This window comes from Homalodisca vitripennis, chromosome 4 (assembly GCF_021130785.1).
Source record: "Homalodisca vitripennis isolate AUS2020 chromosome 4, UT_GWSS_2.1, whole genome shotgun sequence".
NCBI lineage: Eukaryota > Metazoa > Arthropoda > Insecta > Hemiptera > Cicadellidae > Homalodisca > Homalodisca vitripennis.
Genome location: NC_060210.1, coordinates 119,322,035 through 119,345,050, shown reverse-complemented (window position 1 = coordinate 119,345,050; position 23,016 = coordinate 119,322,035). Strand labels below are relative to the sequence as shown.

Below are 23,016 nucleotides of genomic sequence, written 5' to 3'. Positions count from 1 at the left end.
TAAGAGGGATAGAGAAGACTACAAGAAGAGATAGAATAAGGAACGAAATAACCAGAGAAAGATTGAAGGTAGTTTCACTGCAAGAGACAATGGAAGGAAGAAGAATACAGTGGATGGGGCATGTGAAGAGGATGGGAGATAATAGAATGCCTAGAATAGCACTGGAGAAGGAGGAAGGAGGAAGAAGACCAAGAGGAAGACCGAGAGGAAGATGGGAGGACCAAGTGTGGAAAGACATAGAGAGAAGGGGACTACCGAAAATACAGGTGGATGAAGAGGAGACCTGGAAGGATAGACTAAAGTGGAGGAGGCTGTGTACGACGACCCGTGAGAACGGAAACGTCTGACGATGATGATGATGATGATGACCCAAGAATTTACCTTTAAAAGCGTACTCTATTTGATCGCAGACCGTATGTCAGTGGTATGTGTTTGTAGGCTGAGGAAGCGGGAGGGGATGCAGAAGAATTGGACTTGGACAATGTGGGTGGAGTATTCCTGGTGCTAGTATTCGGCTCTCTCTTTGCCTGTCTAATAGGTCTAGGTGAGCTCATGTACGAAGTCTTCATTAAGGAAGATAAGGCAAGTAGGATTTTAAAACTATTACATTTATCTTTATTGTTTGAATTAGTTATAATTTATTTATTTCCAACACATTATAGTAAGCGACCGTCACCACAATTGAATCAGGGAACCAAATTATCAATTAGGAAAACCTAAACTGAATACAAAAACTATAATTATCACTATTCTAAAATTATAGTAATTTAAAATTAACTACTGCTGCTCTTTTTAATGTATTGAATAACAATATTGTCCAAAATTAATCCAAAGTAAAATCATTTGTATGGTGATGAACATGTGTTATTGCTCTTGGACATGTTTATACTTAAACTAGTAAAATTTAACTGAATTTTAGACTGCTTTGTTTGTACGTTTAATAGATCCAAATAGCGTAATTTGAAATTCCTTTAACGTAATTTGGTTAGACATTTTGGTTTTGGTAGTTTAGATATGATTCTATGCCGTGGTGGCCGCTTATTATAATGCAGCCATTTCTGTAACTGGATTATCACACTTTGGCAATTACTGAGATGATCAATGATAACAACCAAACTCTTAAACCAATCAAACCAGGAAGAGAACTGAGACATCAATCTTTGACAATTAATTAATGATGTGATATATAAGATGGTAACACCAAAAATCCACATAGGTAGTGGGACTTAAGTGTAAACCTCTGATAATTGATTCAGCCTTTGTCAATAGTTCTATTCTAAAATAAAAGTAAAGTGTAAAGCTTTCTAAGACGTGTTTTCTGATCCTGACTTAAGAATAGAGATGGGACTTGGAGTTATTGCAAAAGCGGTAAATTGATATGAAAGACATGAGATATGGTTGCTTGCGTGCAGTAGGGTGGAATTAGTGTTCATATTACAAAAGAGATGTAAAAAATAATAGCACGATTGTCTTTCATAGCATTTTCCAAACCTCTTTTTTTAAATTTAAATTTATTAACCCTACAATCTTTATTTATGTATGAAACGCTAATATAGTTCGATAATATAACAGGTATGCATTACATTTCTTCATTATCAAATAGTTATAGTACTAGAAAGAAAGTGACATTTAGAACTCCTCTTGTCTGACAAGTAAAAAAGGGGTTAATGGAAAAAACTAAATTTATTTGGTTATGTCAAGACCCTGGGACTTTATAGGAATGCTTTGTGTTACATGTTTTAATAAACAGGACAAAGCTATTGCCACTTTTTTATTTTCCTGAATTTGTTATAACGTATGATTTTTTTATAATTTGCCTTCAGGAGTCTTTTTGGAGTGAACTCAAGAAGGAACTAATTTTCGTCATCAGCTGTAAAGGAACCGTGAAGCAGCTCAAGCCTTCATCAGAGAAAAGCAGCAACGAGTCAGCTGAGGAGATTGCAGAGATCGTTAACAGGAAGTCAAAGACACCCAATGGTCTTGCCAAACACTCAATAGAGTTATAAATATTGACAAACTTGATTTAGAGATCCACTCATAGCTAAATGAAATGACAAGCAAAATTATAAGTCAGACTATAATGACAGAACCATTTGAAGAATCACCTAAGACAAATCCAATACCTTTGATTTTTTAGATATGCACGATGACTCTTACTGTAGAATAAGTAAATTAACAAAGCTGTTTTAGATGAAAATATTCCTTAGAGATGTTATGATTTTATATTAGTTTTTTACTAGAATATAAGATTTCCTATACAGTAGTACCATATGTGTTTATGAATTGTTAATTAAATATTGTTTACAGTTATGGTTATTTTAATTTGACACCTCAAACAGACCAGTTTGTAGCACACTCCTTCAACGCCAGCTCAATTTTGTATGCTACCTGTCTGTATTAAATTTAGTGCTTTCATAAAATGCTCCAGTGGAAAACTTTGTGCTTCTTCAAGAAACAAATAAAATTATATTATTAGTGGGCGAAGCTACATTGTACATTGTTGTACCTATAATAATACTATATTTACAAGTTGCTTCTACACTATGATTTTATTCTGCTGAGTGGCACTATATTGCAAAAATGTAGCTGCACCTGAGGGATTTTCAAATAGCGTATGTTTGTGACAACTAAAGATGCCTCATGTACTCAAAAAACTTCTAGCATTTTGTCACTTTTAAGCCACATTCCTATAAATTATTACACACATATTTAAGTACGAAATCAAGGTATGGTTCAATTTTATACATTTTAGGTCAAAGGAACCAACATGATTATCGCCCACTTATTAAAATTGCAATTTACTTATTTTTGAGCAAACACAAAGTTTTCCTGTAATATTTTGTTGCAGTACTAATCCAGCACAGACATGAAAAGATGAGGAAGAGTGATACGCCCGGTTGAAGATGGTAGTTTAAGCATACATTATTATTGTTACCAATCTGTGCGTTCACCTGCCTGTTGTTGTAAGACAACATAGCTTGGATCTCTTTGCTGTCAACAGGTCCACAAAATTAGATTTATGCTTCATTGCAAACACTTACGATTGGATTTTGAATCATATTATGAATTTTAATACATATTATAATGTGATCAATAATTACTATGTGTGATGTGAACATTAATTTTCAATTAGGAAACAGATTAAGAATGATTTGAGAAACTTGGTCGAGAAAGTAAAAATAAAAGGAAAAACAGTTAGTGGTTAAATACGACATTTAAGGAAATCTGGATTTTCAGAATTGGGTTTATTTGAACCTAAACAGTACAGAAGAGCAACTGCAGTTTAAAAACATGTTCAAAACAACAACAAATTTATTTATTTTTATTTTTTATTTATTTCTCAATAATTCTACAAGTAGAGAGTTAATTAGGTTTAATTTTTTCTGCTGGTTATTACGATTATTTCATGATTGTTTATGTACAAACTGTGTTTTAATGTATTAGGAGATCCCCATTTAGTATGTTTTATTACAATTAGAGTTCACTCAGTATAATATGTCAAATAGTTTTTTATAATATATTTATAATCACTACCTATTTCCATTGTTTGCCACTAGATAGCATGCAACCTCATTTCAAGTGGCAACAATTTAGCATACGAAGCAGTAACTTGTCATAACGGATACACAATCTAAGCTATTAAAAAGCATGGCAACACGATATTAAATATCGTATTGCCCTGTGATACAAAGTTATGAGTGTGAATATCTAAACAATGGTTGACATAGACTCAATATCTTTTTGTTCACAAGGAAGCAGTTGTATGGTTGATGGTGCATTTGAGAACAGACTGTTGCCATTAGGCAAGTCTGGTAATGAAGTAACACATGTGGACGCCCCCCGAATATTCAACACCCAGTGCACCAGAGTTCGATGAATATGCAACTCACTGCAGAAAATATATCAATTTTATATACATAATCTGTAACATATTCCTTGTCAGGAAGAAAATTAGCAGACAGACTCTGATAGTTTCCTCAGCATTCAAAAAATTGCACTTTATGTCTGGTTCATTACTTTGTGATTCCATTTGAAATAGTCATTGACTTTCTGTGCTCGCTTGTTTTCTCAAAGTATTGTAGTCACAGAGGGACTGGCTTATTGAGGCATGTTAGTGCCAGTTCATTATATTTTTATCCCTTCGGTTACTGTAAATATTCCTTGCCGCGATGTCAAAGAGACCCAATTTCAGTAACTTTATGTACACATATTCACAATTTTGCTCAAAAGTGAATTGTATAGCAACATTAAAACAATATATACACTATATGGTTAGAATGAATCGCTGGACTATATATTGTATAATTAATTAATACAATTGTAATTGCTGTTTCCAGTACCATACTGCCATATACTGCATTTCCCAGCTTCTCCAATTTTTCTTGCCTCATAAAACCTAATTTGGAGAATGGTATATTATGAAAGTTTGAAAACAAAATATTAGTCAAATCTATGTAACCCTTCTCAAGTGATGCGTCTACTAATGAACAGTATTTAAATAGTTTAAATACATATAACAATTTTAAAAGTACAGAGTACAAGTTTACAAAAATAATAATTAGTAAAAAGTATATAATAATCATGTGTAATATAATCTAAATTGTACATATTATGCCTAATATGTACTTATTACTATTAATAAGTAATCTACCATCTGAGACTGCGATTGAATATTGGAGGAGATGATTATCCTTCATCTTGACTCCTTAACTTAATCATTGATTGTTAGATTCTCACTCAAAAATACACCTGCTTTTGCCTTATCCCACCTTCATCCTTCATACATGCTAAAAATTAGTTCAAAATCTTGGGAAAAAATACAGTTTATATGGAGTTTTATAAGTTGGATGATTTCTCTGCCAAATTATATATCTGGTATAATCTGTGCAAAAAGGAGGATATAGCAGGAGAAAAATTAAAGGACATTGAAATGACTGCATTTATGGAGGAGGTTAATATTTTTTCTCTGCAACAAAGCATACACTCCTCATTTTAAGTGCTTTGCCATCCACAGAGGCTACTGTTCAATGATCTTTCAGAACCCTTTGAAGGAGTATTTCTCTGAAGGAGTACCCTCTGACCTGGCTGAGAGTACAATGGGAGAGGACAGATTGACTGGATTTGTTTGATGAGCGTCCATCAGAAATTCTTTACAGAAAATCAGGACTGGATTAAAAAGAAGCTTTGATTAAGTTTCTACAAGTCCAAGAAAAGTTATACTAGTATAAGACATATTTTGCTAAGCAAATAATTTTAATAACATAGTTGAAAAAACACTGTTATAATTGTACATAACTTTCTTAAAATGTCGGTTTCATTCACTTTTTCCGTGGTAAAATGTTACAATGTGAATGACCATGGCTTGCCTCACCCCCTCCCCTTGATTTGAACTTATTTAGACATTTGCTCATTGATATACTCGTATATCTGATAACTTGTACACTATACTTTTAAAGTTATTATATTTAACTAGGTGGGAGTAAGCCATAACACGTGTCGTGTAAGAGGCTTCACTATAAGGCTACATGCAAAATTTCAAATTTCAAAGGGTACTACAACACAAGAGTGAGCTGAAACCAGATCTTAATAAGTATAACTTACTAAGTCAATAAGTGTTAATGTTCACTTTCCAATCTATTATTTTACTTTTTGCTCTATGAATAAAGGTCTCATGTGTTAATATCTCATATGATTCTACTCAGTTTGTTTACAAATTTATTTATTACCGTATGTCATTTCTTCAATGCCATTACGGTATCCATAAGACCAATGTAAAAATATTCGCCAACGTTCAGCCAAATCTCATGCTGAGAAATGCACCATCATCAAACTCAGTGTTGCCTGTAAACAAATGAAGCTTCATGCACATTCTCAAGTGTGTAAATACGCTTTCAAGATATCCTGCAGACAGACAGACAGGAAAGAAATTTTTCCAGCCTCTTGAGTGATAGACTTTTAGAAATTATAATTGTTTTCATTTATTTCACTTAAAATGAAGTCTGACATTTACAATACATTGTAGTTGATTCAGGCATAAGTTTAGTTTTCTATAGCCATAACATGCTTTAACAATGACAAATCACCTTAATTCAAGTCTTATTTTGGCAATGGACTTATTAGATGTATAAATAAACAAATATTTCATAGCATAGATTTTTTTGAAAATAGTTAAATATGCCTTATTTTCAAAATAATCATTAATTTGTAAATTAAGCTAACATGAGTATTTTTTATTGTAGCATATTATGAGTTATACATTCTAATTTTGTAATGTGGTATGTATTGGTATCTTTTGAATTGTTTTGGATAACAATTTGTATTATTTATAATCTTGAATCTGCTTTCGAACATATAAAATGTTATAAAAATCCGAAGTAATGAAAAACTTTTATTTATGAGAATTTAATTAATATGAAATACCTTCTTATTAAACTTTTATCTTTACCGATAAATAAATATGAGAAACGGTTTTAATAGTCTTTTATTACAAAAGTTGTGCCAGACAATTTGGCACAGAACATTCAGTAAGCCTTAAGTTAAAAAAAACTTGATGCATCTTACCTTATTTTCAAAACGAAATATTATAGTCCGCACCTAATTATTACATTAATTAATTAGAAATTAATACTTTAATAAATTATTTTTTAAAGTCAAATTCTTAATTTAATTGTGTATTAACAGGCACTAAGTTAGGGACAGCATTAGAACTGCCATTATATATAGTCCTATTTTTATATGTGAATGTTAACCAGTACGGTTTTGAATAATAGGCACCAGAATCGTTATAACGTTTTGTAGTTGAGTCTCTGACTGGTTGTGGTGTGGGCTTTTGTGCTGGCCTGTCTGCACTCAAAGGCTTCGATGGGTATGAGAAAGTACTCACAGGTCGGTATAAACTCTCAGTCACAACTGACGATTTAGAACGATTGCTCTGTCCAAACTGATCTGTGTTTCCCAGAGTTTCAAGAGTCACAAAACACACCACCATGAATAGTACAATGAACCCTAAAACCACAAAAACAGTCAGGGTACTGCTGTGGTTGGTTCCCACCTTTGCACCACCAACTTCAATATTTTCTAAGTTGTCTCTAATCACACTTGCTAGATAATCAGGATGCTGTGCTTTCACATGTGAACCTTTCAACACTAATGTTATGTTGTTAATCTTGGTCCCAACGTGGTCTATATTTTCTGCAGTGACTTGCATATTCATCGGACTCTGGTGCACTGGGTGTTGAATATCCGGGTCATCCACTTGTGCCAGTTCATTACCAGACTTGCCTAATGGCACCAGTCTGTTCTCAAATGTGTCATCAACAATGCAACTGCTTCCTTGTGAACAAGTGGATATTGAGTCGTCAGCCATTGTTTAGATATTCACACTTGAAACTTATGACATAGCAAAACAGTATTAAATACTAGTAAACAATGATCGCAAGCAGGAGATTTGAATAGTTGGCTCTGTGATAACATTCTACATTGACCTCAGAGATAGCTAGTTCACCTTCTTAATCTGTACTTCTCTCTCGGTTTCTATTGGTTTATTATCTGACCACAAAGAAAGTATCAACTCTAATCTGTTCTCGCATATAAAAGACAATATCAACTAACATTGTAATATTTAATAAAAAAAATAATAAATCACTACAAGTATGATACTTACAGAAAACAGAATACTGTTAGGAATAAGAAGATCAATTAACTAGTTTTATTATAGCTAAACAGATATTATACAGTAGTTTAATTTTAATTGTGATTAGTATGTCAAGTCAAAGCTGAATCTCGGATCTATCGAGTCTTATAAATCGGAAGTAAATATCGACTAACGAGATTCAACAATCGAATGGCCGAGATTCGTCACGTCACTCATTCGGTCAGAAGTTTGTAGAATTGATTCATTTTACCTAGATTTTGCTGTTATGCTATGGATTTAGGAGCTATGAAACCACAACTTTCAATAGGGATGTTGCCATATCGGATTAGCTCCGATATACGATACCAGTATTTGCATCTTCCTTTGATATCAAAATACCGATAATATTCAATCCAAATAGTGAACGTTATCAATGCTAATTCCAAAAAGTATATACAGATTAAATGAATTTAAAACTAGATTTTAAAAAAAACCATAATTATTAAAAATGTATAAGAAAAATCTAAGACTTTTTGTAAATATTCTTTAAATTGTACATAAAATGCTGCTGACATCTTTAACGTACTTTTTACCAATCTAAATTCAGTTTAAAAAATATAACGATGCAAATAAATTTTAAAAAATCTTTTAACTCTGCAATTATTATAAATTAATTTAACGTCTTATATATTTAAATATATATATACAGGGTGAGTCAGAAATGTGGTAAAATATTTTAAGACGTGATTTTAGAGCTAAAAATAAGAAAAAAATGTTATATAAAGGTAGGTCCAGAAACGCTCCATTACTGAGTAATGGCTGGCGAAAGATTCTGCTTTGTTTTCAGTTCACCTGGTAAAATTAAGTGATTCTGAAATTTTTTGTTCTTACTTTTTCACTCAAATAAGGTGGATTTATAAGGAAAATCACCTTAAAAATCAAATAAAACCACTCTAGAGGTTGTAGTGTGAACAGTTTTTGAGAAAAAGTATGAAATTTACCAAAAATATAATAACAAAAATACAGTCTAAAATTTGATGTCCAATTACATTGTTAAATGACCAATAAACATATTGTTTTTCCTAATACAGATTGTAGAGAATTTAATTCTGAAAACAACCATAATAAGTAAAGTTAACTAAATGTGTAAAAAAGATATGAAATCGACTCCTCACGTATTGAGTACACAGCAAACTTTTGCTGTTTTATAATAAGGAATGAGCATCTGATTGGTAACAGCTGGTTAATAATAAATTAATCATTTAAACAACAGCTGTTTAAACTTTTTTAAATAATAAATAACAGATGGCATTTATTATTAGATGACATTATGTCACCTCATTGTTGAACAAAACAACACACTGTAAACAAGATACTCTGTGTTTGTGTTAAGTATTTTAACCAGTTATTTTCATTCATTTTACTAGTGATTTTGTGTTGTATGTTTCATTTATTAAAAATGGAAGGTAATATTAATGTGTATTCAAACTCTGAATTAGTAGACATGCATTTAATGTATGGTTTGGGACGCTGCAATAGTACTGCAGCAAGACGTCTGTATCAAGAGAACTTTCCTAACCACAGATGTCCAAGCGCAAGATTTTTTGCAACTATTCATCAACGCCTATCTGAAACAGGTACTTTGAAGCCTTCGGAGCATAGTAATGAAGGACCCGATCATGTAGGACTGTTGAATTAGAAGAGTTGGTTCTTAATGAAATATCTGATTATCCTGAAAAGAGCACTAGAGAATTGTCAATGTCAGCCAATCTAGTATTCGGAGAATAATACACGAGTACCAGTTACACCCATACCACTTCCAGCATGTCCAACTCTTTTGCCACAAGACTACGCTCCCCGTGTTGCTTTTTGTCGATGATTTCTGGGAAAATGTGCTGATCCAAACATTTTAAATACAATTTTGTTTACCGATGAGGCTCACTTCACAAGAACAGCTATCATTAACTTCCATAACAACCACACTTGGGCAGACAGAAATCCTCATGCTATCAGATCTAATCGCCCACAACATCAGTTTTCAGTAAATGTTTGGGCTGGAATTTTAGCAGATCATTTAGTCGTATTCGTGCTTCCTCCCAGGCTTAATGGCTTGTTGTACTTGAACTTTTTAAGAAACGAGCTAGCTAACCTGCTTGATGATGTACCTCTGCATTTGCTCCAAAACATGTGGTTTATACATGACGGGGCACCTGCGCATTACTCTCTGGCTGTTCATGGACACCTAAATGAGTTTCACAAATCAATGGATAGGCAGAAGTGGACCAGTTCATGGCCAGCAAGATCACCGCACTTAAATCCTTTGGACTTTTACCTTTGGGGACATTTAAAAACATTAGTTTACTCTTCCCCAATAGATACCATTGAAGAACTCCGATTAAACATGTGTAATGGAATAGAAACCATTAAGCAGACACCTGGAGTTTTTGAACGGGTCCGAAACTCGACGAGAAGACGCCTGAACGCGTGCATTTCGAACAACGGAGGTAATTTTGAGCATCATCTTTAATCTTCCGGTGAGACTTAAAGCGATTGTAGATATGTTTATTGTATTTAAAAATAAAATGTTAAACTAAAAATATGTTTGTGTTTTATCAGCTGTTACCAATCAGATACTTATTCCTTATTATAAAACAGCAAAAGTTTGCTGAGTAATGTAATACGCAAGGAGTCAATTTCATAACTTTTTTACACATTTAGTTAACTTTGCTTATTATGGTTGTTTTCAGAATTAAATTCTCTACAATCTGTATTATGAAAACAATTAGTTTATTGGTCATTTAACAATGTTATTGGACATCAAACATTTAAGACGGTATTTTTGTTATTAGATTTCTGGCAAATTTCATACTTTTTCTCAAAAACTGTTCATACTACAACCTCTAGAGTGGTTTTATTTGATTTTTAAGGTGATTTTCCTTATAAATCCACCTTATTTGAGTGAAAAAGTAAGAACAAAACATTTTAGAATCACTTAATTTTACCAGGTGAACTGAAAACAAAGCAGAATCTTTCGCCAGACATTACTCAGTAATGAAGCGTTTCCGGACCTACCTTTATATAACATTTTTTTCTTATTTTTAGCTCTACAATCATGTCTTAAAATATTTTACCATATTTCTGGCTCACCCTGTATATATATATATATATATATATATATATATACGAGGGTAATTCGGAAAGTAAGGTCCGATTCACGTTAACCAGACAAACAGTAAGCGAGAAGCGAAATGCGCATGCGCCCTGACTCCCGGCATGCATTGCGCGCAGAACGACGCCATTTGCAGTGAAATCGTTCTAGTCTGCTGTTTTCTGTGCCTTTTTAAAATGTTTAAAACTATTGAACGTCCCGCCGACTGTAAAATACGGTCTGTGATACCGTTTTTGACAACAAGGAACGTTTCAGCAGCGGATATTCATCGACAGATAAATAAAGTGTACGGTCCAAATGAAATGAGTGATAGCAAAGTGCAGAAGTGGGTGAGAGCTTTTAAAGATGGACGGGAAAATGTCCATGACGAACCACGATCTGTCGGCCGTCAGTGACCACCGAAGATTTGGTGAAAGCCGTCGATGAAAACATTCGTGAAGATCGGCGCTTCACTGTTTCTTCATTAGCAATAGAATCTCCTATCGTGAGTAGAACCACATTGTTTAAAATTGTTTCTGAAATTTTGGATTTTCGCAAATTGTGCTCACGTTGGGTTCCCAGGCTGCTTACTGAGGACCACAAAAAAAGAAGAATGGGTATTGCTCTTGAATTTTTGATCCAATATCATCAGGAAGGTGATAACTTTTTAGATCACACTGTGACGGGTGACGAGACATGGGTTTCCCACATTACTCCAGAAACGAAACGCCAGTCGATGGAGTGGCATCACTCGACATCACCGGCATTTGCGTTGTCACTCGACGACGGCGGCCGACTTCTATGACACCGGCATTCAAAAACTTGTATATCGTTATGACAAGTGTTTAAACAAAAGTGGAAATTATGTAGAAAAATAGTGATTGATGTCAGGAATGAAATAAAACAAGTTTTTTGAAAAAATCTGTTTTGGTTTTTTTTAAATAAAAAAACGGACTTTACTTTCCGAATTACCCTCATATATATATATATTTAATTTTTCAGGACTTCCCTGTATCTGCACAGCCGAATCCAATTAATTCATCACGAGAATTCACTTTTGTCTTGTATACAATGTCTTTCATCCATCCCCAGATGCAATAATCCAATGGAGATAGATCTGGTGATCTTGGTGGCCAAGGGTGAGGCCCTCCACGACCAATCCAGTGTCCAGGAAATTGATGATTTAAGTAAGCAGAAACGGCACGTGAAAAGTGAGGAGGTGGTCCGTCATGCTGGAAGTACAAATTTTGTCTGAGATGTAAAGAAACATTCTCTAACAGCTGCGGCAACTCTTCTTGAAGGAAATGCAAATAGAACTCAGCATTTAGGCGTCCAGGTAATATGAAAGGTCCAATCAGCCGATTGTGCAAAAGGCCACACCAGACATTGACGCTACATCGGTGTTGAAAGTTCTGTTCCACTACCTCATGTGGATTTTCTTCTGCCCATGAGTGTTCATTGTGCAAGTTATTGACACCATCCCGAGTGAATTGTGCCTCATCCGTAAACAAAATACGCTTGTAGAGTTGATTATTAATATTCAAAAAGTTGCAAAACTCCAAGCGAAGCGGACCATCCCCTAGCTGTAGATGTTGAACCTTTTGTTTATGAAACGGATAAAATTTGTTTCGATTAAGTGACCTCCACACCGTTGACTGCGAAACTCCTGTCCGCCTAGAAATACGTCGTGTACTTACACCTGGACTGCGATGAACAGCATTAATAACAATATCATCATCAAGTTGGACAGCTCGTTCATAATTTGTTCTAGTACTTGGTAGTGATCCTGTTTCCCGAAGAGTACGAAAAGTTCCTGAAATTGTTTTGGTATCTGGAATCCTCCTATTAGGGTAACGTAGTTCATATTCTTCTACAGCAGCTCTAGCATTACCATTACAGTAACCCAAAATAAAAACCATATCAGCGTATTCCTCTGATGTAAATAAGTAAGGCATTTTTTCGCTGAATAAACAATCGAATTATAACTCACAGAAAAATTGCATTTAATAACACGATTCACAGAACCCGATCTCCTGCTGTAGCTTGCAAAACACCACTAATACACAATTCTAACGTAACAGTACAGAATACCATTGTTGATCAGCTGTTATTCGTGCGTTACCAACTTAGAAATTAATAAAACAAAAAACTGCATTTCGATGATTAGTAAACAATAATGGGAAAATGTTTGCTTCATTTATTTTCGAACATTTGATGTAAATTTTTATTTAAAAAAGAAATACAACGTAATAAAACATGATATTTTTATTTACAAACAAATTTATTTAACAGTTAATCTTGTTTTCTCAATTTATCTCATCATTAAGGAACAAACATTTTGTTTTTGTTTTATTTTAACTAAATACCGTACGGTATTTCGTTACAGCTAGTAATGTATTATACTGAATAAAATAGATTTTTGACGTGACAACGTCTTAAATTAGGTTGCGGCTCGGAGTCACTCATGAAAAAGTGTAACGCCCGGTAACGTTACGATGCTCGTCCAGTGGGTCCGCCGCACGGGATCCGCACGGGATAAAGCAGATAACTGTGGGTCCGCCGCACGGGATAAAGCAGATAACTATGTTTATTCGTGAAAATGTGGAGTGCTTAGATTCGTCATTTACAACAACTACAACAATAAAGGTAAATAATTGTACACTGATATTTCATTATCGTAAACTATGATTGATTGATTAATTGTTAGATTGACACAAAAGTTGAGAAACTGAGTTTATAGGTTATGTCATACTATTGACAAATGTTGATAGTGTTAAGTAAATTATTAGTTTAAATCACTCTGCAATCAATCGTAATTCAGTCGATTGAGAAGAAACAGCGCGTATTGCTAGTCAAACATTTAAAATAACAAATTATAACCTCTAACCTGTCATAACAGTGCGACCAAACAAACGAACTAAACCGACCAATCACCACGCGCGGAGTTAGAATTTAACTGTGTTTAGCAAGAATTTCAAATTCCAATTTTAGTCAATGTTTTATTCAACTTTACCATTTACAATAACAAATTTTAATTAATTTCAAATTATGTACAATGTTTTAGTAAACAAAATATATTTCTATAGCTAAAATTTGTGCAATTCTTATTTTCATTCAATTCCTTGTTCCTATTGTGCAATTTAATAATATTCATATCAATAAATATTCTACCGAGAAAAAGACGTTGTCACGTAAAATCTTCGCCCGTAAAACTGACTTTACAGGCAACCATAATGTTTTGGTACTTATTTCTGTTTTATTTTAGACTTTGATTATATCAATTTTCTCAGAATTAAATTCTCTACAATTAATGTTTGTTGATTTTATGTATTTATTACCAATTTAACAAAGTTATTGTACATCAAACTTAAAAAAACATTGTTTCGTGCCCCAATTTTTTGCATTTAACCCTGAATCCCTCAAAAACTACTACAGGTACAGTTCTGAAACCTATTTTATTAGCATTTTTTCGCTGAATAAACAATCGAATTATAACTCACAGAAAAATTGCATTTAATAACACGATTCACAGAACCCGATCTCCTGCTGTAGCTTGCAAAACACCACTAATACACAGTTCTAACGTAACAGTACAGAATACCATTGTTGATCAGCTGTTATTCGTGCGTTACCAACTTAGAAATTGATAAAACAAAAAACTGCATTTCGATGATTAGTAAACAATAATGGGAAAATGTTTGCTTCATTTATTTTCGAACATTTGATGTAAATTTTTATTTAAAAAAGAAATACAACGTAATAAAACGTGATATTTTTATTTACAAACAGTTAATCTTGTTTTCTCAATTTATCTCATCATTAAGGAACAAACATTTTGTTTTTATTTTATTTTAACTAAATACCGTACGGTATTTCTTTACAGCTAGTAATGTATTATACTGAATAAAATCGATTTTTTGGTACTTATTTCTGTTTTATTTTAGACTTTGATTATATTAATTTTCTCAGAATTAAATTCTCTACAATTAATGTTTGTTGATTTTATGTATTTATTACCAATTTAAACAAAGTTATTGTACATCAAACTTAAAAAAAACATTGTTTCGTGCCCCAATTTTTTGCATTTAACCCTGCATCCCTCAAAAACTACTACAGGTACAGTTCTGAAACCTATTTTATTAGCTTTATCAGGTAAAAATACATAAGAATCCACGATATTTCTTACTTAATTAACCTTTCCAAAAGTTCAGTATGGCTTTATTTTACTCTTTACCCAGGAATTCAGGCGAAATCTTTCGCTAGCTGTAACTCGTTAACGAAGCGTTTTCGGACCTATGTTTATATAACATTTTTTCATTATTTTTACTAGTACAATGTGCTGTAGAAGTGGGGGGAGAACTTCATGAATCACCCTGTATACAGTTCGAGGACTTTAGCTGTGCGCGTGACCTTGAGTGTGTGGTGATAGGCGGGAGGGGAGGCGGGGTAGTATTATGGGCTGCGTCCCGAAAACATTTCCTGTGACTCATGTGTAAAACCCTCCTTTCAAGAATCGTATTGACCCAAATAACTCATCACACTCGCTAAAATCAGTCTGTTTTGTGACAGTGTTGATTGTGGTGGAATTAAATAATAAGAGATTACCAAATAATAGCAATAATAGGACTTATCCTTGTTTTTCAGTTGTTATAGTGTTGTTTAATGTGTTTTTGAAAATAACGTATTTGTCAATACTATTCTCCAAATAGAAATCGTGAGTTTAAAGTCGTTAAAGAGATTGTCGCGCCTTCATCTCAGCGGCTAAGCACGTAAACGCAACCCGCCACACAGATAGCGTTTATTTGTTGAAAGGGTAGTATTAAGGCCCTACGAGCACAGCTAAATTCCTCCAACTGTACACAGGGGTGCTGAAAAGTCCCGGGACGGTCTAATAACTTTTGAACTAATAACAATATAAGAACCAAAATTTACATCAAGCTTTTGCTCCTATAAAACTATTATTTGATGTATTTCACCATGATATCCTGCTTATGGGGGACGTCCCGCTAGGGGTGGGTGAAAATTCTTAAATAGAAGCATAGGTCGAGTCGTACATCAAATTAAAGCTCTTTTTAATTGAAACATTTTGGCGAAAATCTGACGTAAAACAGTTGACGCATTACAAAACGGCGGACACTCAAAGATTATAAAATACAGAATTTTTCAAATGCAAACATTCTGGTTGTTAGAGAAAACTGAGACACTTAATCTTTTATTTTACTTCTTTTACTTCAAATCACTTACCAAAACAGTTATAACAAATGTTCAAAGTGTTTGCCTTCAGTTTGCTGACAATATCCCAATCGATTGTAGAACGCTGATATCGCATTGTTTATCTGGAAATTCCTTATTAGCAGGTAAGGTTATTACCTTCCTTATCTGGAAGGTAATCAGCTGGAGCAAACAAGACCAAAAAGACAACAATGAAATTGCCAGCTGACAGATACAAATGTTTTATCAACTCAGTCACTTAGAAGTCTTCAAGCCCTAATTTTGCAAGTAGTTTCAGTAGTGCTAGTTTATTTTGCTATGGCGCTTTCCGAGAGAGACAGAATATTAGCGGGTTTGGTGACCGTATTAGATCATGTGATGAGGTAAGGCATCTGTTTAATGATACTTTTCCCAGATAAGGAAGGTAATAACCTTACCTGCTGATAAGGAATTTACATATATATACATATATATATATAATGTTCTCTAGCTTTACTCGACTTTTCTAAAAATCACATGTATCAAGAAGACAGTGTCATGAAAAATAAAATAATTCATGTAGGCCTATTCCTAAAATTTTTAAAATAAAATAACACTCTCTTTAATTTAAAACATGGTTTTTTATTGAATGAAATCAGAACAATAAATACATCTGTTTGTTAAGATTAATGAAACAAAAACACTTATTGTTCTGAGCTAATTAATTTGGTAACTTGCTTTGTTGACTACGACTGTAGTCTCAGTTCGGAGTAATCATACCCAGCTAGCTAGTACTTCTGGCTGTATGAGAACCTTCCCACAGTAAACAGTTAAGAGTAATCTATAGTTAGTATATCTGGTAGGCATCTAAATAGAGAAAAGTGTTTTGTTAAATTACTAAAGCCAACAGAATAAAATATATTCTGATTTCACTTTTCATTACGTGAAATCTTTGTCTGTGAGTTAATGTACACTCAAAAGTGTAATATTTTTAAACAGATATTCTACATTTCTCCAATATGATAATATCGAATCACGTATCTCGATACTAATATGACAATCGAAATGGAGTATCGATATTTATTGATGTCGCTCGTGTCAAGGTTGGCTGTCCCCCTTCTACCGTGAATTGCGTAACACGACTGATCATGGACTACGCACTACGCAGCATCCATGGTGGATTTCTTCTTGGATTCCACCAGGTGCGAATACATTTGCAACCTCTTTAAAAACATGTTTGTAGGTTTCGTAAATACCATTTTATCAAAAAGAATAAATCTTTAATTATTATAACAGATATTTTTATTGGGTTTAAAGTATTTAATAGCATCATTATTTTTTGAACCGAACGATGAGAAAATCACAAACTTACTTTAGAAGAAACACTAGCGCCTCAGGGATCTCTGAACAATCAGATCAGCAACCTCGGAGCGAAAAAGTGGTGGGCAGAGCCGAGTAGTTCCGACTTCCACCGACAAACCCCGAACCACTGACAACTCCGATCGGTTGGTATCCCGGGGGCAGCTCTTTTACTCTACGAATCGTTGTCTCAACGACCCTATTTTTATATTTGCAATATCAGTGTTGGGTCTTTTACACTACTAATCGTTGACTCAACGACCCTTTCTGAAAAAATAACAAATAACAGAGGGTCTTTTACTCTACGAAGCGTTGTGACAACGACCCGATTTACTAAGAAAACTAAAAGTTCAATCCAATGGTTCTTTGTCACAACGACCCATATACCGATATATGAGAATAGAACTACAAGTGGGTTCGTTGACACAACGACCCTTTTTCTATATTTTTTATCTAATTCATTAAATTGGGCCGTTTACACTACGGATCTTTGTATCAACGGCCCAAATATAAATTAAAAGTTGAAAAGTAGAAAAAGGTTCGTAGAATCAACAACCTAGTTTCAGAATAAGTTGAAATATATGTATTAAGGGGTCGTTGACTCAAAGACCCTATAATGCATCTAACCTCAAATAAGACATTCTAGGGCGTTTACTCAACTGATCGTTGTCTCAACGCCCCTCCGTCCCAAACAAGCACTTTCAAACGAAACAGGGTCAATCAGTCAACTCCTAGCCCGGTAGGCATGAAGGCGCTGCGTCTGTGCCGAGTTTAGTCCTAACATCTGATATAAGGGTAAATACTTTGTATAAGTATTATATCTAAATATTTTGTTTATTATACGTATATATTATTGAACTAGATTTAAAGTCTGGTAACAGTTGTATTTATAAAATATAAGAAATATTTTTAAGACATACATTTCTAGTTATGATTCCCATTTCTTGTTTATGTATTAAAATATATTTCACTCATGTACATAAACTGAAATAATGTAACTGTCATTCATATTTCTACTTCTGTCGGAAACAGGTTGAGGTTTCTAATTATTATTAAATGGTTAATCAAACAGTACCCAACGTTCAAATTAAAGTTAAAATGAAAACATTGCAAACAAATGAAAACACTAATACTAAATTTTGACAACTACAACTCCAAACATGCACTATGAGGAATTCGATTGACAGTGCCGAAGCCACTCATCTGAGAAGGACGAAAGATTTAATTTCTGTATGTCTGTATGACCGCACAATATATCGAAAACGAATTGACTTATATATGGTTACTGATTTATAGCGATCACTTTTAAATTGCTATTGCGGTTAACCGTACAGTGACGGGAAAATCGCAGAAGAAATAAATTTGTAAGCAAACTGTGTACAGTCATATGACATTTTTAGATGTGGCATGGTAACACAAGTACCCTATCCATCCGCAAGATATTTCTAAAAATGTCTTTTTTGTGTGCTTTAAATTTTATATGAATCTTTATTTATACATAGACAAGAAGGAGCTCCATTTTGGCGCATGTATACTCATTTTTTCGGCTGAGCGTAATATATTAGGTATATTGTAACATATACGTACTTGAATTCTGTGCGCTCCACTACCCGTATGTTATTTGTATTATATCTGATTGAGTTCATTTATAAGTCTAGGTGAGTTACTGTAGTCGACACTATATACATCATCTGATATCAAAACTTTCTTACCACTCAGTAGCTAATCCCATCGTGTAACTGTAGAATATTTAGCGTATCAACTATACCATGTAATCGATTTGTTAATTACATGTATAAGTTGTTAAAAGAGGTTTGTTTGCATTGGATAGTTTTAACAGTTTAAATTAATCTATGGTCAAATATCAATGGAATGAAACTTAAATATTCTAACTACAACTACAGAAACAACAGTGAGGTAGTCTCAGGTAAAGGCTCGGGTGAGGTGGTTCCTTCCTCAAAATGGTGTCGTTAGCAGACAATGCAATAGTTTTATTGCAACCGGTCTCGAGTTTACGTATATAAAATATACGTACATGTATATTTTGGAAATTTAACATCAGAGACACACCTTTCTATAAATAAGTTGCCTGGTAGCAAAATAGTTAAACAAATTATTTAAAAATACTAATATTAAAAGGAAGTAGTTTTGGTGAAAAGGTTGATTGGCTTGCCGCAACATCTCCCTTTGATATATATTTTTCATATAAAGCCATCCTATAATTGACAACAATGACTGTAATTCTAAAAATCTAATATACCAAATAAATTGCAAGTAATGCTCCATACAATACATTGGCCAAACATCTAACCATTTATGAATCCGTATGACAGGGCATAGGTTTGATATATTCCATAAAAATAAAGAAAAACCATTAGCAAGACATGGTCTAGAACATAAACAAGAGTGTTTTACATTAAAAGGAATACACCAACTACCACCATTCCCTGATGAAAATTACAACAGATTAAAACTAAAGCACGTAGAGCAAACTCATTAAATCATGTTGAAGACAAAAAAACCCATTTGGTCTAAATTTAATACAAATTTTTAAAGACATAAATTTAAATTATTGTTAAAGATTAAAAATTTGTCAAAAATTAAAAGTTTTATTCCATCCTTTCTAAAAATCAACTGTTCGAACAAGATTAAATAAGAAAAATTTTACGTCAGCTGGACTTTATCAAATGTTATGCACTGTGTTTAAATTTATCATTTCATGATTCTTGTTTACGTTTTATAGATTTGTATTAACTTAATTTAAAACTTCCTGAAGACGGTATTAAATCCCCTGAAATATAAAAGTGAAAAATGGTTCTTTTATTTTCTTCTATTTAACACAGTGACGATAAATATTATTGAACACTGCATAATTTTGTTATAGGTGAAAAGGAGATTATATATTTTACAGTATTTCTTTAAGTGCAATAGAGTTTTTTAAGTCTCCTAAAAGACAAAATTATAAGATGCAGCCTATTTTAGCTTTGTGAAATGCAGCCAGAATAAGAATGTTTTGTAAGTTTTATTGAACATTAAAACCAGCTCATTCACAATAGTGTGTTATCTTTTTAAACTATTACTAAGGATTTTTATCGTTCATTGAAATAAAAAGAAATATTTTCATATTCATTTACAACTTTATTTCACAATTGACCCTCCGCCACCCCCCCAAGTACAGACAGTACCTGAGACTACTAAGCTGTTATAGAATTTGTAACTACTGTAAGTTGGATCAATTCATAAATTCAAGAGAATGTCAGATCCTACAATGGCATTCAAGCCAATAAGAAGGAATGGCGGTATTTCTATTTATAAGAATTATTTTCTTCAACTAGTAATTTCAGGTCATGGCTTGCCATCTCGACCGTTGACAGGGAACTGTGTTGTTGCAATCCGTAAAATTTGATTTCTTCCACTGAGATCTTTAATGTCCAGGCTACTCATCTAGATCTTTGATAAGAAATTGTGGTCGACAAGGAATTTTGCAGTGGAAATCCATCAGAGTGGTTCCGCCTCGGAGAATTTTAGGTCCAGGCTTGACATCTAGACCGCCGACAAGGAATTTTGCTGTGGCAGTCCATCAGAGTTGTTCTGCCTCGGAGAATTTCAGGTCCAGGCTTGACATCTAGACCGCCGACAAGGAATTTTGCTGTGGCAGTCCTTCAGAGTTGTTCCGCCTCGGAGAATTTCAGGTCCAGGCTTGACATCTAGACCGCCGACAAGGAATTTTGCTGTGGCAGTCCATCAGAGTTGTTCCGCCTCGGAGAATTTCAGGTCCAGGCTTGAAATCTAGACCGCCGACAAGGAATTTTGCTGTGGCAGTCCATCAGAGTTGTTCCGCCCCGGAGAATTTCAGGTCCAGGCTTGACATCTAGACCGCCGACAAGGAATTTTGCTGTGGCAGTCCATCAGAGTTGTTCCGCCCCGGAGAATTTCAGGTCCAGGCTTGACATCTAGACCGCCGACAAGGAATTTTGCTGTGGCAGTCCATCAGAGTTGTTCCGCCCCGGAGAATTTCAGGTCCAGGCTTGACATCTAGACCGCCGACAAGGAATTTTGCTGTGGCAGTCCATCAGAGTTGTTCCGCCTCGGAGAATTTCAGGTCCAGACTTGACATCTAGACTGTCGACAAGGAATTTTGCTGTGGCAGTCCATCAGAGTTGTTCCGCCTCGGAGAATTTCAAGTCCAGACTTGACATCTAGACTGTCGACAAGGAATTTTGCTGTAGCAGTCCATCAGGGTTGTTCCGCCTCGGAGAATTTCAGGTCCAGGCTTGAGATCTAGACCGTCGACAAGGAATTTTGCTGTGACAATCCATCACAACTATTTTCTTCCACTAAAATTTTCATACTTTTGAGTTTAGGCTCTTGTAATGAAATCCAGACAGCTAGCAAAATATTCAACTATTAGTTTTCAGAAAACGTTTATTTAAACTTACGGTTTCAGGTACTTAGGAAGATATCCTGGTCACCGACAAGGATTCGGAGAATTTTATCCTTCAAAACTTCTGTTCCCACTGATGACTTGGTCCTTGGAAGGCATTGTGGCAGCCGGTACGGATTTAATCATAGTTTTGTTTCCTACTGAAGATTATGACTATTGAGAATGACATTCTTGTTTAAACAAGATTTAAAGTTGTAGGCATGAAATTTTACTTGATAATACATTGATCCACTGTTTTTATTTAAAATGATGATTATTGAAGTGCAGTTTTGAAAATTTTACAGTAGCTTGGTCTGACTTTAAATTTTGAATGAAATTACGTTTCACTTTCCATAACCATAGTTACTGATGTCAACAATAAAAAATTAAGAAGTTGACTATCCTGTTAATTTTAGCACCTTTATACCAATTGCTTGCTAAATAATCTTTAGTACTATCGCTAGCCAGTACACACTATGGTGTCACCCACAATCAACATTTTAAACGTTCAATAACTGTCCACTTTGAATCCGTGTCCACAGTAATCCGAACGCACGCTAGTCCGAACGACCTTCAGTCTGTATTTTTAGATTTTTATGTTACAATTTTAAATCCAGTGTGAGCCACCGAGCATTATATCATTAGTTGTAGAGTGTTTCTGATAGTTTATTAATATTTCCTCATATAAAGCAAACAATCGGATCAAAGGCACGCCTTTACAAGTTGCTAACCTTTACCTTCAATATACTAAATTATTTTGAGTACTCCCAATGTCACTCGCAATGTCAGTGTATCTCTGAATATCGCCATATTTCAATTCAACTGCCATTCAGAAAGTATTTTTGTAACGAAGTTATATAAAACTCGAAAACTTATGTACATTTAAAAGATTAATATAATTATCTTTGTAAATAATAAGGCAATGCTTTTATTTTGGGAAGTTCTTATCTCCCTATAAATTGTATTTGTATTTTTATCAAGCCGCATATAAACATTGTCCCGTAACTCTTTTTGCAAAAGTGTTCTACCAACAGCACAGTAAACTTTATTTCAAAATTTAAAAATTTTCAAACCAGATACAAATGTTTGAAAATTTGACCAAACATTTGATACAAAATAATAGAATACAAAATGGTGGTAAGGAAACTTTTAGGTGCATGTAATAATAAACAGTTGCAATTTACCTTATGCTGGAATCTCCGGGAGATATTTAGGATTTTCACGATCACAACCCCCACAATCCATAACCACTACAGACCAAAA

The 23,016-nt window shown here is 34.0% G+C and overlaps 1 protein-coding gene across 1 annotated transcript in view; it reads left to right on the top strand.

Annotated features, from left to right (window-relative positions):
• Nucleotides 1-2,310, top strand: part of LOC124360024 (glutamate receptor ionotropic, kainate 2-like) — a 28,734-nt gene extending 26,424 nt beyond the window's left edge. The window contains exons 16-17 of the mRNA XM_046813252.1: nucleotides 439-582; nucleotides 1,824-2,310. Of these exons, the coding sequence (XP_046669208.1) occupies nucleotides 439-582; nucleotides 1,824-2,006 (327 nt within the window). The 3' untranslated portion in view covers nucleotides 2,007-2,310. The remainder of the gene's footprint in view (nucleotides 1-438; nucleotides 583-1,823) is intronic.
• Nucleotides 2,311-23,016: the final 20,706 nt, after the last annotated feature.